The following is a 26575-nucleotide window of genomic DNA, read 5'->3' as shown; positions in this document are numbered from 1 at the left end:
AAGCACAAAAATGCTGTCTTCCTTCCAGTGATTACTGATTATTATGAATAGCGCCTTCTCCCTGTCATTTAGCTAAACGCACACGCGTGCACACACACACACACAGGGGCGGCAGTGGCTCAGGGGTAGAGTTGAACACGGAGGGTTCCCGATGGGTTCCCGGTTCGATCCCGGGCTCCCCCAGAGTTAGTGTCGAAGAGTCCATGAGCAAGACTCTGAACCCCTAGTTGCTCCCGGTGAGCAGGTTGGTCGGTGCCTTGCATGGTTTCCTCCGCCATCGGTGTATGAATGGGTGAATGTAATGCACAACCTACAGTATGTAAAGGCCTCTCCACACCAAAAGGCGCCTTGGATAAAGGCGCTATATAAATGCACCATTTATCATTTACACACACTACATCTTCCAGTATATCCCCTCTGATTTCCAAACTTCTATTTGTCTTGAGAAACGTTGCCGCTCCTTTTAAAAAAGATCCTACAAACGTGATGCACAAGCATCCTTAGCATGTCAAATGGAGACGTCTTTCTTGCTCGTCTCTCTGTGATAAAAAAGCAAAAGTCCAAACACGGCAACCTAGGATGATTTCAGAGGGGTGTTATGGGTACATGTAAAGGGACAGTTAAAGAGGAGGGGGGACGGGGGTGATGTCAAAAGGCCTGACGGGTTCGGGGGAGTGTGGATTGGTCACGGCCACACTGAGGGGCTCAATGCCCCCATCGCCATCCATGCTGGGAATTGTCACGGCACTTAGCTAATATCCCCCCGAGACTTGTACTGCCATGTTGAGTGTGTGAGAATATGTGTGAGAGAGAGAGAGAGAATGCATGCATGTGTGTTTGTGTGTGTGTGTGGGGTGTGTGGGGTGGGGGGTGGGGGGGGGGGGGGGTGATGTCACAGAGTGGTCATTCTTCACCGGGGCAGTCTCACGCTGTGTAAAGGGGGGGAGGGTGGAGACGGTATCGGGTTTTACCCCTGCTCACTCAGTCCAGTTGTGGGTCTAAAAGGAGATTGGCACTGGCCCCCTGCCCACAGTATGAGATCCTGTTTGGGGTAATTGCCTGGTTGCCCTGCTGGCAGTGGAGTGGACACTGGGCACCACCCCAGTTGAGGTCCTGCTATAATGAAGCATGACTATATACTGTATATGCTGTGCATATCGTCCCTGTCGCGCAGAAACCTCGTATCTCCAAGTTTCAAATGTGTATGTTTTTTTTTTTGTAAAGTAAGGCAAGACTTTATCATACAAGACTGTCGCACAAAACTAGTGATAATAGCAGATCTACAAGCACACAACGCCTCGCGACGCGAGGCGTTGTGTGCTTGTAGATCGTCTATTTTCACTATTTTAAGTCGTTTTTGAAATGATAAATACAATAAGAACGGTTTTGTACATACTAAGTTTCCACCCGACAATGAGTGTATATATCGTCTCTGTCACGTGGAAACCTCGCATGTTCAAAACCGTTACTTTTCAGGATTCAAATGAAAAAGTAGCAACAGCAGCAGATCTACAGTATCTGTTACTTTTTATGCTTTTGTGCGACGCTGTAGTCTGATCCGACAGCGACGATATACGTGTCATATTATGTCTTTGAGTGCTGGTTTTATGGTTGCTACAACAGAGCTGAGGAGGTCTGTTGAGCTACTGTATGCACTGATGACACATATTTACTGCAGGTGCTCACTGCTCAGTCCACCCACCCACCCACCCACTCATCTATCCATCTGTCCATCAAATGTTGACAGAAGGTTCAAGGTTTTCTTGTTTGTCACAATAACAAATAAGACCATCAAAGACAACACAGCTCTCACTCCCCAAAATGCATACTTTGATAATCTCAGGACAAATGTGACGTCAAAACGTCAAATGGTGCCGTCCCGGGAAACCTCTGCTCTTCAGGAATGCGGAAGTCGGTTAAAAAAAAAACACGCTAAAACGACGGAGGCACGCCGTTTAAAGCGAACTTGAGCCACCAGAGGCACCACCGAGCTAGCCGCCAGGTGAGCGAGTCACCGTGCTGAGCGTTGCGAATTCCACTTCAGCCGACTCAGCCCCGCTCAAGTTAATGCCCCGATATGGACAGGATCGTAACTCATATCCCCCCCTAGTCAACATGTGCCGGATTTGCACCCCACCCACCACCTTCCGGTCAAACATTTGACTTCTTGGGATGTCTGTGCCATGAAGTCACCCCTTTGACGAGTGAGAATGCCTTGTCAAAGATCACACGACTGTCGTGTCACTACTGACCGACTGTCCATCTGACCCCTGCGGAGGAATGTGTGTGTGTGTGTGTGTGTGTGTGTGTGTGTGTGTGTGTGTGTGTGTGTGTGTGTGTGTGTGTGTGTGTGTGTGTGTGTGTGTGTGTGTGTGTGTGTGTGCGTGATTCTATGGGATTCCTTTGTCTACGGGTCAGAGGTGAAGGGTAGAGAAGTTACTCAGCACTGTGGTGGGGAACGTCTCAATCACAACACGTGCACGGGAATGTGTGCAGTGCGCATGTTTGTATGAATACACCTGCCTTGTAAAGATAATAAAAATGCTTCTTGACCACCAAACAAAACCTTTAGACACAGGACTTTAGTGATAGATCCGTTACATGAAACAGCATTTACATATCTCTTGAACATTTGTCTGTGTGCGTATCTATCTCTCTCTCTCAAACACACACACACACGCACACACACGCACGCACACTGGGACTCATACTATTCAGGGGTCGGCATGATCAAACAAAACATTCTTACCGCTTGAGAGAAGGACCAGGATCGTATATTTGGCTGGCTATATCTGTAAAAAATCAAAAGGAAGAAGTGAGAACAATATGTACAACATGCGTTTGGTCTGAATCAGACCACCAGTGACAATATGTCAGTAAGAGGTTATTATGGTTCCTCACAGTATTTACATTAAACACAGAGTTACCTATTATTCATTTCTTGCCCGATTTATACTTTGTCGTAAGGCGGTGCCACGCACCAAAAACAGAAGACCTACAAGCTCTCAATGCGCTGCAACGGAGACAAGTTGTGAGCTTGCAGCTCCGCAATATACGGAGCGTGACAACGCCACACAACGGAGCATAAATTAGACATTACCCCCTCCTCCTGTGTGTGTCCTTGAAGCTTCAGCTAACCATCATACTTTGGTTCTGACAAAAATGGCTGGAAGAAAATCTCCCAACACATACTTAGCGCTTCCCCAAGCTTATTCATAACCACTCATTATCTTTATCTACGTTCCAAGTGGGGCTCAACTGTGATTTGGCTCTGGCAAAACAGCTCCTGCGGGCAGGTCTGTGGGCTGGCGTTTTCTTTTTTTTGGCTGTGTGTGTGTCAGTGGATCTGATAAATATATCTGGCAACCAGCCACAGCGCAGCGGCATTGGTCGAGTCAGACGACATGCTAGCCCCCATGCGGCGCTGAAAATACTTCAGATTTACGTCAACTGATGGCAGAAGGCGTCGCCCTGCAATTTCAGGGGAAAGAAACTTGTCTGGGGCCTGTTTTTCCTGCCTGTTCCCTACAGGTTTTTCCTTCTCTCCCACAGCAATAAATATTTAAAATTTTTGCCTCTTCTTTTATAGACAAGTGCTGGTTTGTTGAGGAGATACTGATCACATTTGCGCGGGTAACACCTTTGCAGATGATAGTCTGTGTTCTGCCTCTGGCATTTTCTCTAGAGGACAGAATTGTCATAGAACAGAAGTTGACATCTGTAGGGGTGGGTGATGGCGGATTTAAGCAGTCACACCTGCCCCAAGTCAAACTAATTCGACTTGAAGCTGGGTGTGACGAAACACCTGTTGGCGTTGGGCATCGAACTAATCGATGCACACCCAGAATAAATAGCTGTCCAAATGCATACTCTCGAGAGAAAGAGAGAGTGTGTTATGACAGATTTATAGTTATAATCTCACCCTCATGAGATCTTTGCATGTGTTATATGTGTTATATTTGCAAAAAAGGCATGGCCAGTGCCCAAATTTGGAGATAAGTGACTGAGATCACTGATAACGCTGCCTGTACTGCGCATCCGTCCCCGCCATGGTAACAGCCGCATGCTGAAACAGTGCCCAAATTTGGAGATGACTGACATCACTGATACTTCTGGGTTCTCCAACATTACTTCTGACAGAGGCGTTGTGTGCTTGTAGATCTGCTATTTTCACTAGTCTCGTGCGACAGTCTACGTATGATGAAGCAGGGCTTTACTTTACGAAAGAACATACACATTTGAAACTTGGAGATACGAGGTTTCTGCCCGACAGTGACGATATGCTTTTAAGACATTTTTATCTCCTTCGAGCACCCGGTTGGCCTCTGTTTTTTCTTTTTCTTTTTCTCTGCAAACGATAAAGATTTACTGGCGGAAGTATGTGTATGTACGGTATGTCCCAAGTGTGCGTGAGCAGCCAGGCCGTGACGTTGTCTTACGTGCCAGGCCTTATGTCTTAGAATAGAACCGTGCGGGGAGAGCAGGGGTGTTGCGTGGCGCGTGGTTGTGATTACTCATCCATCACAGTGTTAATGTGGAGAGTCACTCCTCCCCGGGCCCAGACTTCCAACAGCATTGACGCCGGAGGGGCCACGGTATGGATGCACAGGGGCGTCGCACCAAATTCTGGGCCCTGGGTACAAGGAGGATTCACTGTGGGCCTCCCATGAATGTTCTTCATAGGGGAGGGGGTTTAAGCCATTTAGACTGGGAACGCATTATTTTGTGCTTTAACTATTGAAACATAGCAGATATACAGTAAAAGTTCACAGCGAGGCACCGAGTGCCACGCTGCGAGCTTGTAGATCTGCTATTATTGAAAAATCATGAACATTTGTGCTAAATCCTAAAGGTTTTTTGAAAAAAAAACTATGTTTCTATGTCAGTGGTGCTCAAACCAGACCCGCATCTCAAAATATTTAGTTCCAGGACCCCCCAGAAGCAAAATTTGAGTTACAAATGTTTGCTGAAAAAATGCATATATTCAGTGATTTGCACACATTTTCACGACTTTTCAAAAATAGCAGATCTACAAGCTCGCAGTGAGCTTGTAGATCTGCTATTTTTCAATAGTTAAAGCATAAAATAGGCCCCTCCATCTTGGGCCCTAGTAACTCAGTCCCACTCCCCCCCCCCCCCCCCCCCCCCCCCGTGTGACGCCCCTGTGGATGCACGGATGTTTGTAACGTCATCATCGCATTATGGATGTGGGGGGTGGTGCTATTTATGAATCATTATGGATGTAGGGGTGGTGCTATTTATGAATCGGGTAGAGTGAGTGAGAGAGAGAGAGAGAGAATCGTGATGGTAAAATGGACTGCATTCATAGAGCGTGACTTTGTAATCTTCACGCTATTCGAAGTGCTTTACAATGAATGTATGCCCCCCCCGTTCAGCCATTCATAAACACGGATGGCGGGACTCGGTCATGTGAGGTGGTGCATCAGTGTGTGTCCTGTTCAAAGATACTTTGATGCGATGACTGGCTGGAACGGCCGGGATTGAACCCGGGAACCCTTCTGCTATACTTCCTAATATAAAAACCATTGTTCTCAAACTCAGGGTTCATTTGGTTCCATTTGTACACTGCCAGAGTTACAGACTTGTATGGGTCAATTTAGACACCCCCTAAAGCAGAGGTTCCCAAACTTTTGGGGCTCAAGGCACCCCTTTCATCCGAGGCATCCCTACATTATATTCATAATTTTCACGTCATGTCACTAGACATTTTGGTGAGAACTGACTGAAAATAACGTTGTATTTCATGTTTAATATGATACTAAATATATTTTTTAAATGTCCAAATAAATCCCAACTATTATCAAATGATCTCGCGGCACCCCTGGTCTGGACTGCTGTCACGGCACCCCAGGGTGCCCCGTTACCCACTTTGAAAACCCCTGCCCCAAAGGAACCCACAGAGTCCCTGGAAATCCACTTTGAGCATAGTGACATCTCTAAAGATTCAGCAAAACCCTAATGCTACAATCCGTTGTTCATCGGCGTCAAATAACTTTGTTGACATTGTCAACAAGTCAGTGTCCTACGCGACACCAGGGACGGGGAAATTGAACCTACTTGAACCTACTTAAGGGCTCCTACTCAAAGAAACTGCAAGTTGCCTGTGTGTATATTATATACAGTCAGGCGTCTAGTGTTTCATTTCATTCAGTATCAAATTCCTTGAACGCGATGGCTGGTTTTGTAGTTCCCTTGGCTTGTCTTCCCTGGTAGTAAAAAGCAACCCCCCCCCCTCCCCCTCCTCTCAAGCACACCCAGATTCCAAAACCCACGGACCTCCTGTCTCCACCACACCCTTCATGCAGAGGCGTCAATTGGGTATGGCAAGCTATGGCAGCTGCCATACCTTGGCTACAGGGGGAAATAATAAAATGTACTTTTCATCGTGCCTGTTGCTAAGGTATGGCAACATGACGTATGGCAACATGACTGCAAGACACCAGTCATGTTGCCATACCTTAGCTTTTGCTGAACTGACGCCACTGCCTTCATGACATAGTGTGTAGATGAAACCAACCCAGTCAGATGTCTTACTCTAGTTTCTGACGACCTGTGGACTTAATAACAGAGAGTGTGTGTGTGTGTGTGTGTGTGTGTGTGTGTGTGTGTGTGTGTGTGTGTGTGTGTGTGTATGTGTGTGTGTGTGTGTGTGTGTGTGTGTGTGCGTGCGTGTGTGTGAACAAGGTTACTGACCTGTTGAGAAAGTCGCTGCTAGAGCGCCAGTTGGAGCCCTGTGATACATATAAACATGTTAACACACTCAGCTGCTTTCAGGACGTCGCAGACCTGAGAGCCTCCATTCATGCATTAAAATAAAATAAAATAAAATAAAATCAATACGTTCTGATAGTGATCATTGCTGTATACTATAGCACTGTGGTTCTCAAACGTTTTCGTGCCGCAGACTGAACATGTTTCGTGCCAGATTGTATTGCTACTTTTGCTGGGGAGCCCCCCCCACCTGGAACCCTCTCAAGGACCCATGGGGGTCCCCGACTCCCCGGACCAAACTTTGAGAACCACTGCTGTAGAGCAGGGGTCTACCGGGTCTTCAACATTTTTCAGGCCAAGGACCCTTTAGCTGAGGGAGAGATGAAGCAGGGACCCCCTGCTAATGACCCATATTTCCAGCAACAGGGGTCTCCCTGTGTCTCCAGCTCTTTTAGTAAACAGAAAATACATTTAAAGGTCAGGATACCGATGTTATCCAATCAAGAGAGAGAAGTCATAAATGATCCAGGATAAACAAGTGAAATTGGAAGTGACGACACAAACTAAATCTGAACTGAAATTGGTTCTCTCCTGATTGCATAAAATGCCTGAAAATGTATTTTCTGTCACTAGAGCCGGCGAGACTGGGAGACTCCTGTTACTGAACAGTGAATAAACACTCTGATACTACTATCTACTGTATCTATCGGAAGGAATATAGAACTTCATCCTTTTTTTCTTTAAACAAAAGCAAACCCCCTTTAACACACTCTCACACCGATTCTGTCTGTCCAACCGTGGCATATTGCTGTGCAGTTGTTTGATCTAGTTGTGCTGCAAATAATATTCAGTGTTGGTGCATCTAATATACATGCATATTTCTTTAGACCCTTCAGCTATTGCTTCAACATTGTCTCACGATTAGAAATGTTATTCTTGGTGAGTTCAAGGTTTGGTACATAATTACTATTATTGCTATTAGTATTAAGACTTCGAAAAATAGCAAAAATAGCAAGAACTCTTTGCACAACACCATCATACAATGAAGTATAAAATGGGGTTAACACAACAACTTCTGTCAAGAACAGAAACATTTAAGAGTAAAAGGCGAGCGGATCGTTCAGTATGTGCCTGTAGGGAGTGAGGATGTTGGACTGATCCCGTCTGTGTGCATCGTCAGTGGTTCTCAAACGTCACCATTTGAAGGACCCTAGCCTAGGGTCTTTTCGGGGTTTGATACGGTCGGGAGCTGAAACCACTTTACGTCATGTTGTAGTCCTAGACGGACTACACTTTGGCCGAACTATCAAAACAAAGCATCGCCGCTTATTCTGCTTGTGGTTTCCGCCTAGAACCGGATCAACGGCCCGTTGTAAACGAACACCAGGCTTTCCCCCAGAAAGGCGAGGCTAGAAGGACCCCACATAACAAATACAAATGGAACCAAATGTGGTTCCATTTGTACACTCAGCGTTAGAGACCAGTAGCGGTCCATTTGGAAACCCGAGGGTCCTCCTCGGACCCCACTTTGAGAACCACTGGATTAACTCAATGCACAGAAGGGGTGTCTTCACACCATATCAGAGTCTAATCGACTGCCACTCACCCTACACACACACCTTTCATTCACACTTGATTTTGTGACACACGCCAAATCAATTGACACGTGCGTTTCAGCATCAAGTCAGCATGCCAAGTTTTACGTCGTTACTCATCTTCGTGTCATGCAGGCGTAGGTAGCATGTTAGTGGGAGGCGAGCAAACATAGCAGCGGGTTAAAGCAAGAATGCAGGTAGCATTTTAGGTGAACCACAGGACTTTCAAGTACGTGCAAGTGCAAATTAGTGCGGACCGCAAGCGTCCGTAGCTTGGCAGGCGGAAAGCAGAGTGAAGTAGACGAAGGATTGGAACAAGAAGAAGAAGAAGAGAGGTTATAAAAGAGGTTAACATCATGCACAGAGGAGGGGCAGGTGGAGAAGGAGTGGGGGTGATGTTAGGTGATCAGAGGTCAGCTCTTCGTCTCCAAGGTGGAAGGAGGTTTCTTGTACGTAGGTGTTCCCTTCTCCCTTCCACACAGATAGGGTGAGGGCCATGGCCAATACCTGACCATATAGCTATATACACAGGTGGACGTTTATTTACATTACACAGGTTTGAAAGACTTGGAAGTGTTTGTGTCCCCGGACAGAAATCATGCTCTAAAAAACATATTTTTTACAACCCTCCCAGACACTCACACACTTTTAGCCTTAATGCCTTACTGTACCATGTGCTGTTTACATTTCTGACTAATAAAGTATTAAATCAATCAATCAATGTCAACTACATGAACCATTTCAGCGTTTCACGTTCTGTGTAAATGGTAGATCCGCGTGGGCCTGTAGATCAGCTATTCTGCTAATACAGTCGTATTACAGTACGAGTATAAACTGGGCTCAAGTTTATCAATCTGCATTCAAATGCTGATGAGATTTCCAAACACTCACAAGCATCAAATCAAATCATCATATATAACTGATTGATTGGCACTGATGGATTAATTATATCAGCAGTAAACCCGTGGGGGAAAAATGAAAACGATAAAAAGAAGACAATACAAAATGGTACTGAAATGTACTGCACATTTTAATCCAATACTATTCAAAACGTACAAAAATCAGGTCAAGGAACAGTTGTATTCATTATTTTTTTTTACGTGTTTCAATACTGTCATTCTAGCTCCTGTGTGTCCCACACATTTTCCACAACACTGACCGATGGTGCCACTAACTGAGGACCATTTGACCTCAAGTGTCTCCAAAAAAGATGGGACTCTTTGAAAAGGCCCAGTTATTGGCTGCGTAACCAGCTGTGTATTTAAAGCCTTTTAGCTGGTTAATTAGAGAGGGCACTGAAAGACAGGATACTGTAGAAAGTAGAGTGCAGTGCAAAGCTTTGAAAGCCATAGCAAATATTTGCTGATGACAACAAAAATGCCCTTTTCCATACCCTGCTGTCAGTACATATGCATAGTTTACAAGAGGCAACCATTGGTTAAACCGATCACAAAAAGTATATAAAAAGTAACATGTCAAATAAATGCACAGTTACACTAACATGAACATATTCCTTTTTCTTTTAGTTAGTTTTAAAAAGTATGTACACAAATGAAACCAAAAGAAAAAAGCACACATGACTGGAGTGATATCAATTTCTCGAGAGACCTCAGCGAGTAAAGTGAAATATTAAACAATGGTACCAGAGACTATCATTCTCGACTGAAACCGATTTAAATTAAATATACACAAAGGAGTCCACTGACAGACATCAATCACACAAGGCCAAAAGCTTAATTTATACTCTGCCGACAAGAACTGAACTTCAATTTCCAATTCCTCCATGTGCTGTGTAGTCCCCTGTCTGTCTTTGGTGACCCCTACTAGTTGGTTGGTTAGTGAGGGTGTAGACAAGCATGTGTCCAGGGGTTAAAGCCAAAAGAAATCCCAAGGCTGACATTTATTTTCAGACCATGTCCCAATATGTGATTTTTGAAACATGGCGTGCGCAGCACACACCAATATTTGGGGTGTTTCCCTGAAGTTCTGAACTGCCTTCACTGAATGTGTGTGTGCCAATCCATGCTTCATTTTATAGAAGTATCTTCTGAAGTTCTGTTGTATTCTATGCTAGTTTGGCAAATTCAAATACTCATATCTTGAAATTATAACTGCTTTTTAGTTTGTAGATCACTTGATTAGCGTTTTGACGTCGTTCAAGCCGCGGCCATTGCTACAAGGGGGAGGCATTATTCTTTTTATTATTTTCTTTTTTGCAGATCTGCACTGATCTCAGAAAAAGCCCCTATGGAATCCTCAAGACTGAAATCAGTCCCCAGGACTGAGAACTTTAACCCCTGTGTGTCTCCTTTGATAAACAGGGAGTCCACAGCCGTTTCTTTCCACCCGACAATGAATCGTCTCACTGTGAGGATGTTAAGGCATGCAGAGTAACACGCTATTCCTCTGTTTCCCAAACAGTGGGTCGGGACACATTTGCGTGTCGCCGGGCCTTCTTTTATTTATTTTTTATTTATTTTTTTGGGACAACAAAAGTTTAACTTTGACTAAAATTATTATTTCAAAGCATTTTCAAAAAGTAAAAAAAAGAAGTTCAAACTTTTTTCCAGAGAACACCAGATTATCATTATTATTTGTATTGTTAAAGATTTCTCTAAATGAATAAAAAAAAAGTTTAATATGTCGTGAAAATAGCATATCTACAAGCTCACAATGTTTGGGTCCCGGGGAGAATCTCGAGACCCAAATTTCTCATTTGGGTCTTGAAAGAAAGAAACCACTGCACTATTCCTCCCAACAGGCGCTGCAGAGTTGAGAGTTCCTCCTAGTGCAACAGAGATCACCCTCCCCACCTGGCTTCCCACCCGCAAGCATGGCCAATCACGCACCGCGTGAGTCTTGAAGGTGAGTTCTTGTCGGCTAGGCAACACTGTTGTGCGATCGAGTATAAATTAAGCTAAAGTGTCCAAAACCTGAATGCGTCCTCACTCATACATTAATACAAACTCTTCTTAGCACCTCTGACTTGAAGACTTCATTTCCCATGTTCCTCCTTGGCACCTCAGTCGACAACTCACTGAGTGTTCCTACATTGTTCAGAGACGTTCCTCCAGGAAACGCCGAGAGGTTTGCGATGGTGCTGGTAGTCACAGAGGGTGTGTGGGGGAGGGGGGGTTGTGGGTAATGTTAAAGGGTTGATGTAAAACGCAGTGAGTACTACTAAAAGCAGGTTCTGTTGAGGAGTATAGTAGTAGTAGTGCTAGTAAACACCAGGGAGGTATGGAGGTAAGGGGAGAGAGGAGTGTGAGAGAGCCCCAAACTGCAAAATACAGCCAGACGTATAAAAAAACGTTTTAAAGGCACTGAGGAAGACCTCCGTGAAGTTGGCACCCCATATGATGAAAACATATATAAAAATGGTGTCATTCTTTAGTGCTGAATTTGTGCTCAATTGTGCCATAAATGTTATAATTTGTGCTGCTATCATTTTTGAGATATTTCAAGTTATAGTTTTGCTGAGCCTTGCACCCCCAATTGTTTGGTTCCAAATTGGGAAAAAAGGGTCTCATTCTTTAGTGCTGGATGTGCTCTAATTTGTGCCGTTGAAATCATCAATTGTGTTTTTATAAATATTTATATATATAAATATTTATATGTTATGAATTAGCAGATTTATCAGCATTACAGTGGTGTGGCCTGCAGAGGTCGATGGAGAGTGCTTAATAGTAGAACATAGGAGCAGAACAGTGGTGTTATGTAGAATAACTAAAAAGTGATACCAGCACAAATTGTAAAATTTACGGCACAATTCAGCACAAATTCAGCACTAAAGAATGACACAATTTGTATATATGTTTTCATCATATGGGGTGCCAACTTCACAGAGGTCTGAGGAAGGACAAAAGACAGGAACAAGTAAGCCCCGGAACAGGAAGCGCATCATCAGTGAGTCAATAGCTTAAGCCGCGCAATCCAACTGACCAGTAGCGAGCGTTCTGCCGGGTTGCGCTTGGAGCTGGGCGGGGCTACGGGCGGGGTCTTTTTCACGTCCTCCTGGTAGGGGATGGTGGCGCTGTTGTGCAGGTCCGAGTTGGAGTAGTAGCGGCTGCCCCGGATGTGGTCCACCCCTCGGATCAGGTTGTGGTGGTGCCGCTCCCCCGCCGGCCTGTAGGGCGGCGCCACGCACGGCGCCTCCTCCGCGATGGTGGGGATCCGCTCGTTGCTGAGGTATCTGTACAGCAGGTCTTCGCCTGGAAGGAAGCACAGAGGAGAGGTTCGTCGTCATTTTGTGTATCATTATTTTATGATTTAACTATTGAAAAATAGCAGATATACAAGCTCACAGCGCGGCACCGAGTGCCGCGCTGCGAGCTTGTAGATCTGCTATTTTTGGAAAAATCCTGAAAATTAGAATTTTTACCCCGATTCTATAAGTGTCTTTTGAATCCTTCCAAGACTTTTTGAAAAACCTATGTTTCTATGTCAGCAATCTGGCCAGCCATTGTCAAAGAAAAGGTCCTTTTCACTTAACTGGAGCTCAGTTAGTCTGTTCTTGAGAGACTACTATGTCAGTGGTTCTCAAACCTCGGCCACGGACCCCCATCTCAAAATATTGTATCAGGGACAACCCACAGAAGCAAAATTTTGAGTTACAAACGTTCACTTTGAAAATACATATATTCAAGGATTTGCACACATGTTCACGACTTTTTCAAAAATAGCAGATCTACAAGCTCGCAGCGCGGCACTCGGTGCCGCGCTGTGAGCTTGTATATCTGCTATTTTTCACTGGTTAAAGCATTCAATAATTCTAGGCCTAAATGGGTTAATATTATTATTCAATTATAATAGATCAAAAACATTGGGCCCCCTGGCACGAAATCTTTGTCAAACTAATGTCATCAATGCCCTCCTTGTTCTTCTTGGTAGCCATGCTGGTCACTAGGGATGGGTATCGTTCACCTTTGAATCGATACGATACCTTTTTCGATACCTGGGAATCGATACGATACTCTTTTTGATACCATTTTCGATACTTTTTATTTAAGTTTAACTTCAACACGGAAAGAGTGGTGAGTCGCTGCTGCGGTAGAGCAGAGGTGATGATGATGATCACACAGTGTGGCGGAGCGGAGAGTATAGATGTTGGATAATCATCATAATAATAAACATTATAGGCTATTGTCGGCTATTTTCCACAGTAACGAGTGTAGCCTACTAAAGCAGTCATTAAACTCTCAGTAGCCCAACTGTTACAGATGCGACCGACCAGGGGTGCGTTCCAGAGTATCGAAACGAGGTATCGTTCGTTTTTACGTGAACCGATACCCGAGAGTATCGACGTCATGTGATCGATACCATTAAAAGTATCGCAGACGATACCCATCCCTACTGGTCACTACCACTGGGTTTGTGCTGCAGCTAGAGCTGCCACGGTTATGACATTTTACATGGCGCGATTAATCGTCACTCAAATAATCGCGATTAATGATTTAATTGTGTTTTTGTCGTTGACAATTACATCTCTGTTTGGCTTTTAGGCTTTGAAGTTGCACATGGCAGATATGACACATCTAAATATAGAAAGACATTACTGACATATTTGACAACTTTATACTTTAAGAATAACATTGATAGTGGAAATAGCCCATCTACAAGCACACAACGCGTCACAGATCTGCTATTTCCACAATTTTTGAAAATGTTTGAAAAGATATGAACATTTTTCAACATGGGGACGATTATGACCAAATAATTGCGATTATGTCACATAATTGCGATTAGACGATGTAATGTAATATGTAATAATTGTGACAGGCCTAGTTGCAGCCACACAGCACAAACGTCCACAGATAATAGCTACAAGTAACGCAGCTTGTCGGCTAACTGCCTATTTTCAGCCACCAGCCTTCCGTCCGTAACGTTTGATCCCGGAGGTCTCAAACCAAGCATAATATTGACCGTGTTAAAACTTTTGTTGCTATCAATTAAATCAAACAAAACAATCCGCTTGGAAATCCGTTCAGGCATTCATGAGATATCAGCCATTATGTTTTTAAATTATGTAAACAAACATGGCTGCCATGTTTGAAAGATGGGGTTGGTATGGGGGTTAAACATGCAATTTCGCGATCGCGATCATGCCTAATAATGTTTTTGACGTCAAAAAAACATTTTTGAAAAATAAACTTCAAAAACGTCCCAAACTCGGGAAACTCTGGGTTGGCACAGGTAGGGTACCAATACAAACTCAGAAACTCGGGATTGGCACCAAACAGGTTAAGAGCAGTGTCGATGAATATTCAGTGAATAGGCAAAAAACTTCTCAAAAGCAAAAGCACCAAACAAACACACAAGAATCACGATGTGCGACCGGCACCGGAAGCAACGTACCTTTCCTCCCTTGTGCCCAGGGTTTGGCGTAAGGATCGATCACACCAAGACACGTGTCCACTGGCATGGAGAGAGGTCGGGGTTTACCTGTAAAAAAAACAACAACTATGATTAATGATGATGATAATAACAACAATAATAACTAATATTAATATTATTATTATTTTATTTAGATCAAAAACGAAGTGCTTCAAAACCACCATAAAAGAGCACCTGTCTGCAATTTGCAACTGCCAGGGCCAACTACCAATATTTACAGAAAAACAAGCCCAAAGTAGCTTCTAATAAGCAGACATGGCAACGTTCTAGTTGGGGTACTGCAGTGGTTCTCAGGTCCCCACATTATTTTGGGGGGTCCCCAGATGGTTAACTTAATGTGCAACATTGTTTTCTCACTCAACAGCAAACAAACCAACATAAAGTTTAAGTGTATACTAGTATAGAGGGTATATGCACATTTCTAAAGTGACAATTTAAGGACTTTTTAATACCTCTAAAATGACAAATTAAACATTGGCCAAATTGTCAAATATTAGAGGCAGAAATTGCGAAAATAGCCAATCTACATGCTCACAACGCCTCGCGATTTTCACAATAGAACTGTGTTATACAAAATGTAATGCATCAAATCTTAGTGCTCGTCAGGGTGGGCCTGAGAAGGCTGAGAACCCCTGAGGGTAGTGCACTGACCACGGGACGGCTTGTGCTCCCTCATGCGGGGCTGAATCACGTTGGCCTCGATGGGGTAGCCGGCGGCCATCTTGTCGTAGTCGGTGATGGTGAAGCGTTTCCGGCTCGACTCCTGGTCCAGGTAGGAGTTGGGCGACTCGCTGCCCTTATTTGGTCGTTTGTTGATGCTGGAGAAAGAGCTCGTCCGCGACTCCCTGCAATTGGACACACACACAGTCACAGTCACACAATCAACCTCACTGTGGTGACATGGCATTGGTTCGACCACCTAAACCTAACCTTAACAATAACCCTGACCTCAGTAAAACTATGCCTAATCCTAACCTCAGTAAAACTACAGTATGCCTAACCCTAACAACCCTAAGTCGGACTTCTGAGATCATGTCGAATTTATGGGCAGTCCCCCTTCAATGTCACATCACAGGTTTACAGAGAAAGCTAAAAAGGGTTCTTTTTTGAACCCCAGCAGATGTGTGGTTCGGTAACCCCAAATTATTATTATTCTTTTTTACAAAACATTGATCAAAACATCTGTAATCGTTGGTCTAGGATTGTCCAAAAATCAGGATCGGAACCAAAGATATGGCAGAGGCTCCAATAGGCTCCAGTGACTATTTCCATATTGTTGCCTTCAGCCTATATAGAATCATAGATATGCCAAAAAGCGCACGTGGAGGCTGGAGGGTAGGAGTTGGCCTCAAGCTCATTTGTTGCCCGAGTTGGTCTCTGGTTTATGGTAAGATTTTTAAAGGGGAGGTTTAATGGACCCAAGTGAGCTAATAAAGATGTTTTTTTTGTTTGTTGAGGCAGCACTTTTTGAAAACCGAAAATGGAACTTTTAAAGAAGTGGAATAGGAAGGAAATAAGGTAAACATAAAACCTTGCTAAGACACTCACCGTGGGGAAAATAACTTTTCCTCTGCAAAAATAGTGAAAAGATGTCGTTCTTATACCTCCATGATAGCAACATGGAAAGCTCTGTGGCTTGAACGCTGTTTGATTAATCACCAGATTCGAGAGATGGGGGATACTTGAGCTGAGTGTGGTTTATTCAGCCAACTTGCGTTTTGAATCTTAAATCTTTGACTGGCAGTGGTGATATAACGTTAACTGACAAAAAGTATAATATAAAAAGACTTGTGTGGATGACAGAGACATTAGAGTGAAATCCTGGTCGGGGCGTGCTGAGAATCTCTCGTGTGCTCTGTGCTGTGAGTTGCAATAAAGGTACAACGGGAGTGGAATTGGAGCGGAGGGCGGGTCGGCCTGCACATAACGTAGAGGGACTATGCATTCCGACATAATTAACGTATGTGCTCTCGCACCCAAAACGTACACAACATTCAGCATACAGAACTATAAACGGCCCTTTAGACACTCACCGTGGGGTGTAGGGGATGGAGGGAGGAGGGGGGATGTAGAGGTCTAGGATGGCCGGCTTCTCTCTCTTGGTGGATCCGTTGGCCGAACCGCAGGGAGACTGGGTTTTGATCAGAGAGCTGTTGTTGTTCTACGAAGCACAAAGACGAGACATTCAGTGGTGGTTTCAAAGGTATAAAATGTATAAATCTCTTTTGAAAATAGCAGATGCGACGCATTGTGAGCTTGTAGATCGTCTATTTTCAAACGGCCAAAGCGTATATAGGGCTGAAGTGGCTAATGTATGTTTAGTAAAAAAAACATCTAAGTAACTAACAGCTAAAGTTGTCAAATAAATGTAGTGTAGTAAAAGTACAATATTTGCCTCTGAGATGTAGTCAAGTTTAAGTAAAAGTATTGGAAATTGGGCCACGACGGACCGCGACGTGCACAGTCGTGCATGATAAACACGCAAAAACTCCACGTTAAAAGGGAAGAAAATCGCGCCTGTCAACCTCGAAAGTCGTCCACAACAACAACAACAACAACAACAACGAGTGCAAGATATTCTACCCACAGTTTGGCTTCTTAAAGTGAGCGTTACACGGCCAAAACAGCTAATTAAGGCTATCAAATTAGCATAATTGTTTGATGATGTCATGTACCCCCATGTTAAATTACCCAATCAAATTAATTTATTGTAGTTACTGTACTGAAAGTAGTACTTTCTGTACAGTAACTGAAATGAATTAATTTGATTGGGTAATATGGCGGGAGGGGCGGAGTTGATTGCTGAGCATTATCTTGTGAAACTACCCCAACAGAACTGTGCGAGGAGGAGAAAATGCGACTTCATAAAACACATAACACACAAGTGCATGTGTGTCTCCTTGATTATACTGTCACCCCCCCTGGTTTGGGGGTATGGAAATATTCTAAAATAAGCCCCTAAACCATATATATGGAAATATTCTAAAATAACCCCCTAAACCATATATATGGAAATATTCTAAAATAACCCCCTAAAAACCATATATTTAAAACCACACTCATTTTCCAACGTTGTGCTTCCCACTCCCCACACTCTGGTGAACATTGTGCGATGGTCTAAAATCCACTGCCATTCAGTTCAGTTCAGACCTCAAGATAAGTGCTAAACTACTACATACCGATGGGGGCTATGTGTTTATAGACGGCACAGAATGCCAACATAATATCGATGACACATCCCATTCATCCAGACATTAAGAGGGCTCGATGATCTAACCTTTCCTGTCTCCAGCCCCCTGACTAACATAACTACAGGACTATCTCTATATCATATCACACGGCCCCCCTGAATCACGGTGTGTGATCTGTCTGCGTTCAGCCTCCCCCCGGTAGCGTCTTATCGTGCCCAAACTGAGATGGAGAGCTCTGATATCCTCGACGCCCTTGTTTCAAAACAAACTGCTCGAGTAGCAGGTTGACATTGGCCACCTTTGTTGAAGAGAGCACTCTTTGTTTATCTCCCAGAAAACCCCCACTCCAGATCCAGGGGCGTCACAAGGGGGGGGGGGGGGGGGGGGGGGAGTGGGACCGATTTACTAGGGCCCAAGGTGGACAGGCCTTAATTATTTTATACTTTAGCTATTGAAAAATAGCAGATATACAAGAGCATGTAGATCTGCTATTTTTGAAAAGTCACAAAAATGTGTGCAAATCTTTGAATACATGTATTTTTTAAGCGAACACTTGTAACTCAAATTTTGCTTCTGAGGGGGGTCCCTGGAACTAAATATTTTGAGATGGGAAACATAGGTTTTTCAAATACTTGCACAAATGTTCAAGCTTTTTCAAAAATAGCAGATCTACAAGCTCGCAGCACGGCCCTCTGTGCTGCGCTGTGAGCTTGTATATCTGCTATTTTTCAATAGTTAAAGCACAAAATAAGGCGTAATAATGTGTTCCCAGTCTAAATGGGTTAAACCCCCTCCCCCTATGAAGAACATTCATGGGGGGGCCCGCAGTGAATCCTTGTACCCAGGGCCCAGAATTTGGTGTGACGCCCCTGTCCAGATCTGATATCTCCCGATCTCGCTGCTGCTTCTCAGACGCTATTAAGTGGTCTCTCTAAGGCATGACAGGGCCGTGTCAGAGCCTGTCTCGGGTTACGGCGCTATTGTTTCCCCCTGCGGAGCAGCGCCCTGTTAACGACGGGACTCAGGTGCCGGAGGAAAGCGGCTAAAAGCCAAGTGTAATTTGTTCACACCAGGGAGAGGCGGCAAATTGGATTACAGTTACATAACTTTATTAACACGCACATTTATCCTGCTGGCCACTGTTCGAGACTTTATTTCCATTTGAATAAAAGTCATGGGGTGGGGGAAGAGGTTTTGACCCTTTCAAAGAAGGTCAACTTGTTTTAGACCCTGTGTGAATTATTCCAAATTCTCTTTGTCTTGAATGGAGTTTACATGATTGAATTTAAAACCAAAAAAAAAAAAGAAAAAATCTTCCTAACCACAGAGGGAATTCCCTCCTGATGATAATACCACTCTGTCTGCCACAACACGGCCATCTATCTCCGTGGGTCTCAACCTTTTCAGGCCGCAACCCCCCCCAAATAGTCCTATTTGAACTGGGAACTCACATGCTGACAAGCACTTGGAATTGTAGGCATTACATTTGATTTCACTCCAGTTCTTTTCCTCAGATAAATATTGTGACAATAGCCAATCTACAACGTCTCAAGGCATTGTTCACAACGCTTGCCTCTTTCTTACTTACTTACTAAAACTCATTAAATTGTAACTTTAGAAATGTGCAGATATCCCTAGTATACACTTATGCCGTATGTTAGTTATACAGTATGTGTGACTGTGTTTACTGTTGAATAATCTGGGGACCCCCTGAGGGTACCGACCCATCAGTTTGGGAACCACCGATCTATCTGACCTCACACGCTGAACCACACCACTGTATCCTGTTTGTTTGTGTTCTCAACGTGACAAACAACACGATGACAAGCAACAAACTCCCATGAGCAGCCTCTCTACCAGAGTGTTGTTTGTCTCAGGCATGTCCCAACTCGTCTTGGACCCAACTCCCTCCAAAAAGGCTGATAATTGTTGGATAATACAGACAACACTGCCTTCAGTTGAAACTTAAACAAACATGGTATGTTGTGCGAGAGAGAGAGAGAGAGAGAGAGAGAGAGAGAGAGAGAGAGAGAGAGAGAGCGAGAGCGAGAGTGAGAGAGAGAGTGAGGCCGGCTACACACAGTTGCGACAGCTATCGTGTCCGTATCGTTTGAGAATGAGGGGGAGGTCCAATGCATTGTCAATGGAAGGTTGTTTGGTTTTTTGTCGTTGCCGTGTCTCTTGGCCAAAAGACAGCTTTCGGTTGAGCAAGAGACACGGCAACGACAAAAAACCAAACAACCTTCCATTGACAATGCATTGAACACTCCCCTCCCCCCCTCATTCTCAGACGATACGGAGAAGATGTCTCACGCATCTGTGTGATTGCGGCCTGAGAGTGAGAGTGTGTGACTGTGTTTACCTGTGGTACTGGGGGCTTCCAGCGCATGTTCTTCAGAGGGGCAGGAGTGAACCCCGTGGTGCCCGTGGGTCTCTTTTTGAGGAGCAGAACGACACCTTTGGGGTCCTCCCTCAGTTTGCCTACCAGGTACTTCAACTGCCAGCCCACCTGAAACACGTAAACACACACACACACACACACACACACACACACACACACACACACACATGTTCTACACACACACACACACACACACACACACACACACACACACACACACACACACACACACACACACACACACACACACACACACACACACACACACACACACACACACACACACACACACACACACACACACACACACACACACACACACAGAGTACAGTCAAGCAATGCTTAGTTCAGTGTGGCATCAAGTACCGAAAATGGCAGGCCTCCAAGCTCACAATGTGTTGTGAGCTTGGAGGTCGGCTATTTTCGATATTTTCACCAAAAGGCCCTTTTAGAATTGTCAGCCCCTGCCTCTCTAACATTCTCTGCATGTCCCAGGAGTGGAGAGAGCTGCTCACCACAGTCTGTTGGTTGACCTGGATCACCTCGTCACCAGCGTGGATCTTCCTGGTCAGGTCAGCCGGGGACTGCAGAACAACAGAGGTATAGGTCAGTACGAGACAAACCCACATGATCTTTAGATAAGACGGGGGAGAGAGACAGGAAGAGACCTCATGCTCTCGGCATCAAAAGGTTTGAACCAGAAACACACATGACTCCTTTACGTGTTAACCAGAGCACTCGCCCAAAAACCACTCACCCCGAGCAGTTCTTGTATTATTCTATTTGCTTTACTGAGGTTACGTTTAAGGAATAGAGGGTACGCCTACTGAATGGCAAAAAACGACTTTCTGGCCTTGACAGCCCATACATCCAAACAGAAAAGTCCTATAAGATTGCATTTAACGACTTTAAACGATTTGCCACTCGATTTGCCATTCACTTTATACATGGTGGCCGCCGGATTTGACCCAGGGCGAACGTGTTTTGGTGGCGAGCGTTCTTGAGTTGAGGCATTACATTTTGTATAACATGATTCTATTGTGAAAATAGACGATCTACATGCTCAAAACGTCTCTAATCTTTGACAATTTGGCCAAAGTTTAATTTGTCATTTTAGAATGATTAAAAAGTATTTAAATTGTCACTGTAGAAATGTGCAGATATACCCTCTATACACTTAAACTTTATGTTGCTTTGTTTACTGTAGAGTGAGAAAAGAGTGTTTCATATTAAGTCAATCATCTGAGGTCCACCAAAATCATCGCCCACCCCCTATACCGAACCGACCGGCTTCCCGTACGTAAACACTTGTTTTCTGAACAGGTGTTTTCCTACGAAATCATAAATCATAAGACACAAATCATGAATACGAGTGGCACTGAAATGTCTGTGTGCACAGACGTCAAACAGGATCAACCACCAGTCACTGCTGATGATGAATCAGACAGTGATTCATAACCACGGCGATGCCCGGAGGTTTGAAGAATCAGGCGGGCGACTGTTATTCACCGCCAGTCTGTCTCTGTCCCCAGGGCCGGGGGCGGGGTGGGCCGGGTGAAGCCGGTTGTTGGGAGGTTTAATATGCTGTGATTATCAACGGTTAATGGAAACAGTTTCCATTTATTACAGCACACATTTCTCTGGGTGAGAGAGAGAAATAGAGTCCCCAAATCCCTCTACACACGCACACACACGCACGCACGACAACAGAACTGATTGATCCCTGGATCATGTGACCAGCAAATCGTCACTGTCGGGCAGAAACCTCATATCTCCAAGTTTTAAATGTGTATGTTTTTTTGGAAAAGTAAAGCCCTGCTTCATCATACAAGACTGTCGCGCAAAACTAGTGAAAATAGCCGATCTACAAGCACACAACGCCTCGCGATGCGATGCGTTGTGTGCTTGTAGATCGGCTATTTTCACTATTCTAAATTATTTTTAAAATGATAAATACAAAACGAACGGTTTTGGACATGCAAGGTTTCCACCCGACAACGACGAAATGTAACATGGACTACTTTAGTCCATGGGTCCATGGGCCATACGAGATGTCGGTATCCGAAAGGTGGCAAAGGTTACCATGCATTTTTGAAAAGCTCTATATCTGTAGATTATATTTTGGTATGATAACCCTGAACTCAGCTAAATTGCTGTTATCAGCCACTAGAGTTGGTGTCCCATTTGTTTTGCACGAAAAACATTCCTTGGGCTACAACGGCCCCCACGTTTTTAGCCCAAGGAATGTATTTAGTGCAAAACAAATGCTTGCAATTGATTTCAAAATCATGAAAACCCCCTAGTTAGACCCCTCATATGTTACTTAAAGCAGATTATTTTTTCCCTGTATAGTAAAGTCAATGGGACACCAACTCTAGTGGCTGATAACAGCAATTTAGCTGAGTTCAGAAAGGGTTATCATACCAAAATATAATCTACAGATATAGAGCTTTTCAAAAATGCATGGTAACCTCGTCCGTCCGTCCGTCCGTCTGTCTGTCCCTCTCTCTCTGTTTGTCATAACAAAGTTTGAGATATGAGTGGGTTTGTTTTTTATGAAGAGATGAAAATACTGTATGTACATTTAACTCATTTACTGTATGTTGGCTATTTAAAAACAGCAGATTACAAGACTACAATCTTTTTTTCACATTCATCGTTTCTTCTGGCCCAAAACCTTTTTAGATGGGGGATCCGAAGCCAAATATACATTTAACATTAATACAATGTTTGAGGACCACTGAACTAATGCGGTGCTTCTCAACTTGCAGTCCAGGGGTCCCCAGGTACATGTACTTAAGGGTAAGTAAAACCTTTAAGTAATTTTTACTTCAGTATTTCTATATTTTTACTTCTAACATTACATCTAAGAGGAAAATATTGTACTTTAACAACCCTTCCATAGCCACAGGGAGCCCCTTAACTCATTCCCCGCCTCCCCCGATAGTCCTGAGAAAATCCCAATGTCGTTCCCCGCCAGGCCCGATAGTCCCGAGAATTTGCTTTTATATAATGTAATGTTTAATTACATTCTTCCACAGCCCGTCACAAAGTCTGAGCCTTTTATCTTAAAGGGAACCTAAAATATCACACATCAAAGTAAGTGTGTTTGAAAAAAATACTGTAATAATGTATAAATTGCAATACAAATGTATAAATCTCCCCATAACCCACAGTGAACTGGCAAAAGACGCATTTGAGCTCAAAAGGCTGGCTGCCGGAAAAAAAAAGAGAAGAAAAAAAAGTGTGAGAACAGCTGTGTGTGTGTGTGTGTGTGTGTGTGTGTGTGTGTGTGTGTGTGTGTGTGTGTGTGTGTGTGTGTGTGTGTGTGTGTGTGTGCTTCCCTCCAGGACCACTATATCTCTGTTTCAGTGGTCCCTGTTGGACCCCCTGATGGTGTTCAGTCCCATAAAAAAACAGTGCTATCAGTGAGATCTGCCTCTCTCTCTCTCTCTCTCTCTCAAGACACAAAACACACAATTATCGCCAATTCGCCATATAAATGCTTCTAAAACGTACCTGATAATGATGATGGTTGATTTGAATCCACACCCTGGGTTATAATCCATATATCCAGGCTATAATATTAGTTTTGTAATGGTATTTAGTCCACAAACAAGCCATGATCGCCTTTGCAAAGGTGGGGGTCCCTGGTCGCCTTTCTAACGGAACCAATAAGGGGTCCGCGGGTCCAACGCTTCGCCGACCTCCCAGAGCAGTGCGGAGTTACATAACATTGTAAAATCAATCAATAAGCCGATCATTTGTTACATAAAGTTCACATGATCCAGTTGCAGGGACAAGTGGTCCCTGTCGATGGGGTCTCACAAAGGGGGTCCCCTGGTCTCCAGCCAACACTTAGGGAACCAGGTGGGCGTGGGGGTCCCTGGCCCACGCTCCACCAAAACAAGCATCAACTACAGCCAACAAGCGATCGATCAACTACAGCCTCGCCTCGTTAGCAAACTGCGTCTGCCCTGCTCTAGCCAGGGCAGTGCAGAGGATTTTTTAGGGGCAGGGGGAGACATTTTCTAACATGTGCTAGAATGTGAAAATAGCAGATCTACAAGCTCTACAAGCTCTCAAAGTGTCGCAGAGCGACGTGTTGAGAGATTGCTGATCACCTTGTTGAACAAATGTCATAGCAATCCATTCTAGAGGTGTATTCTAGAAGTGTTATTGCGACCGTCAGGGAGCAGTTTACTATGAAAACCTCCACCGGCCGTCCGTCGGTCGGTCACACGTCACACGTCACACCTTTGCCCTGCTCATATCTCCGCATCAGTATATAGGGCTTGTTTGTTTATTGTATGACATCACGCCACATCATCAGCTGTGGACTCTGTGATGTCATCGTATCGCATCAGTATATAGGGCTTGTTTGTTTATTGTATGATATCACGCCACATCATCAGCTGTGGACTCTGTGATGTCATCGTATCTCCATATATGGCCATCTCCGTATATGGAGATATAAGTCGTCCATGCCCAAGTATGGGCTGGTGAGGTCAGACTTTGTGTGATGCGTAGGTTATCTCAATATATGGAGATTCAACATTCCAGGCAATGCTCTCTTCCCTGGTGAGAATTGCCCCTTTATATAGGGCTTGTTTGTGTATTGTATGACATCACGCCACATCATCAGCTGTGGACTCTGTGATGTCATCGTATCTCCATATATGGCCATCTCCGTATATGGAGATATAAGTCGTCCATGCCCAAGTATGGGCTGGTGAGGTCAGACTTTGTGTGATGCGTAGGTTATCTCCATATATGGAGATTCAACATTCCAGGTGTAACTATGGCTACCCGTATGACGTGAGAGGTGGAGGTTGTGATATTTGTGGAGATAAGCGACCAACGGTCGCTTATCTCCCGATTAGGGAGTCTTACTGGTTGTAAAGACTCATGCCCCCTTTGATGTCAATGTGTGTGTGTGCACCTGTAGGCCTACAGAGCGCAACTAGCATTTACACACAGAAACAGAGAGACAGCGCCCCCAAGTGACTTGTAGCAGACTTGTAGAATACTGTAGCAGTAATAGTATATCAATGTGAACTTGCTGTTTTTGGTCAGACATAGCATATAAAAATATTTTTCTCTGCATTTTTCTAAACAGAAAATTCTAAAAATAATTCCTATTACATAATTACATTAGTACACTTATCTGATAAGTGCCTGACGCCATAAATACAAATATCAACTGAGTTATTCGCTCGAAAAGCCATCAATCACAAAAAGGTCAATATCTCCAGTTCTTTCAATTATAGCTGGATTTTGGTCAAAAATGGCTATTTTGAGATGGCTGCAACTATAGAAAAAAAAGCTTTTTATTTATTTATTTTATTTTTCGGTGAGACTAGAGTTTGTCCTGTTTCATTTGAGGTTCTGTATGACATTGTCGAAAAAATACAGAATTTAGGAAAAATGTCAATATAAAAAAAATATATCAATTTTTTTATTAAACAAAATGGCAGGAGAGCCATACAGTCAATGTTAAAATGGCGGCCAATGTGTTAAAAAACCCTGAACAGAGGTACTGCCGCTCAATCTTCTATTTATTTATAAACATGTTTAAAAAAAACAATGCACCAAATGCTAACAGCACGTAGTGTAGCGCCCGCCGCCCGGTGCGAGCGAGCGATCCGTGTATAGAGTGCTATTTAGGGCCGGCGACTTACATTCATGGTGCAGTAGGCTGATTTCCTCCATTCATTTGCGTTGAGCCAAACGGGGGAAACGGCGATAAAAAACAGCGCCCGAAAGTACATTCCGTCTTCGATGCACGCACAGCGATCTAAACACATGTAATCCACTCATTGTGAAGCCTTGATTTCGTCTTTCGTCTGATCGAAAAAGACTCAGAGGAAGGCTACACTAACGGACCCTGCATGCATACAGAGAGACGCAACAGCTGGTATGCATTCTTCAGGCAGTGAGATGCACATGACGTCATGACGTCGCTGACACGTTAACCCTTCAGATGGTTTCTTAAAGAGACAGAGCACGACCGGCGACTTAAAAAAAAAATATATCATTAATTTCATTTTTAATGACCTAGTACGGGAAAAGACGGGCGGCTAATTGAGCCGACCGGACAAGTACGGGCAAGTACGGCCGGCTTGCAAAGTGTTAACTCATTGAGTGCCAGCGCCCTCTAGGGGCCAAAGAATGCCAGCGCATCTCTCATAGGCAAGCGCTTTAGCTTCCAGGACTTCACCTTCCAGGACCTGACGTGCTCACGTTCATGCACGGCATGGAAA

The 26575-nt window shown here is 44.1% G+C and overlaps 1 protein-coding gene across 1 annotated transcript in view; it reads right to left on the bottom strand.

Annotated features, from left to right (window-relative positions):
• The window catches only part of LOC308305678 (connector enhancer of kinase suppressor of ras 3-like), a gene marked incomplete at its 5' end in the record, with an annotated part of 128172 nt that overhangs the window by 24613 nt on the left and 76984 nt on the right, over window positions 1-26575 (bottom strand). The window contains 8 exons of the mRNA XM_080750516.1: window positions 2750-2792; window positions 6715-6752; window positions 12270-12538; window positions 14682-14768; window positions 15372-15565; window positions 16754-16881; window positions 20274-20420; window positions 20828-20896. Of these exons, the coding sequence (XP_080606642.1) occupies window positions 2750-2792; window positions 6715-6752; window positions 12270-12538; window positions 14682-14768; window positions 15372-15565; window positions 16754-16881; window positions 20274-20420; window positions 20828-20896 (975 nt within the window). The remainder of the gene's footprint in view (window positions 1-2749; window positions 2793-6714; window positions 6753-12269; window positions 12539-14681; window positions 14769-15371; window positions 15566-16753; window positions 16882-20273; window positions 20421-20827; window positions 20897-26575) is intronic.

This window comes from Nannobrachium achirus (genome assembly GCF_963921795.1).
Source record: "Nannobrachium achirus genome assembly, chromosome: 20".
Classification (NCBI taxonomy): Eukaryota; Metazoa; Chordata; class Actinopteri; order Myctophiformes; family Myctophidae; genus Nannobrachium; species Nannobrachium achirus.
The sequence above is the reverse complement of the archived record's forward strand: the minus strand, read 5'-3'. Positions and strand labels throughout refer to the sequence as shown.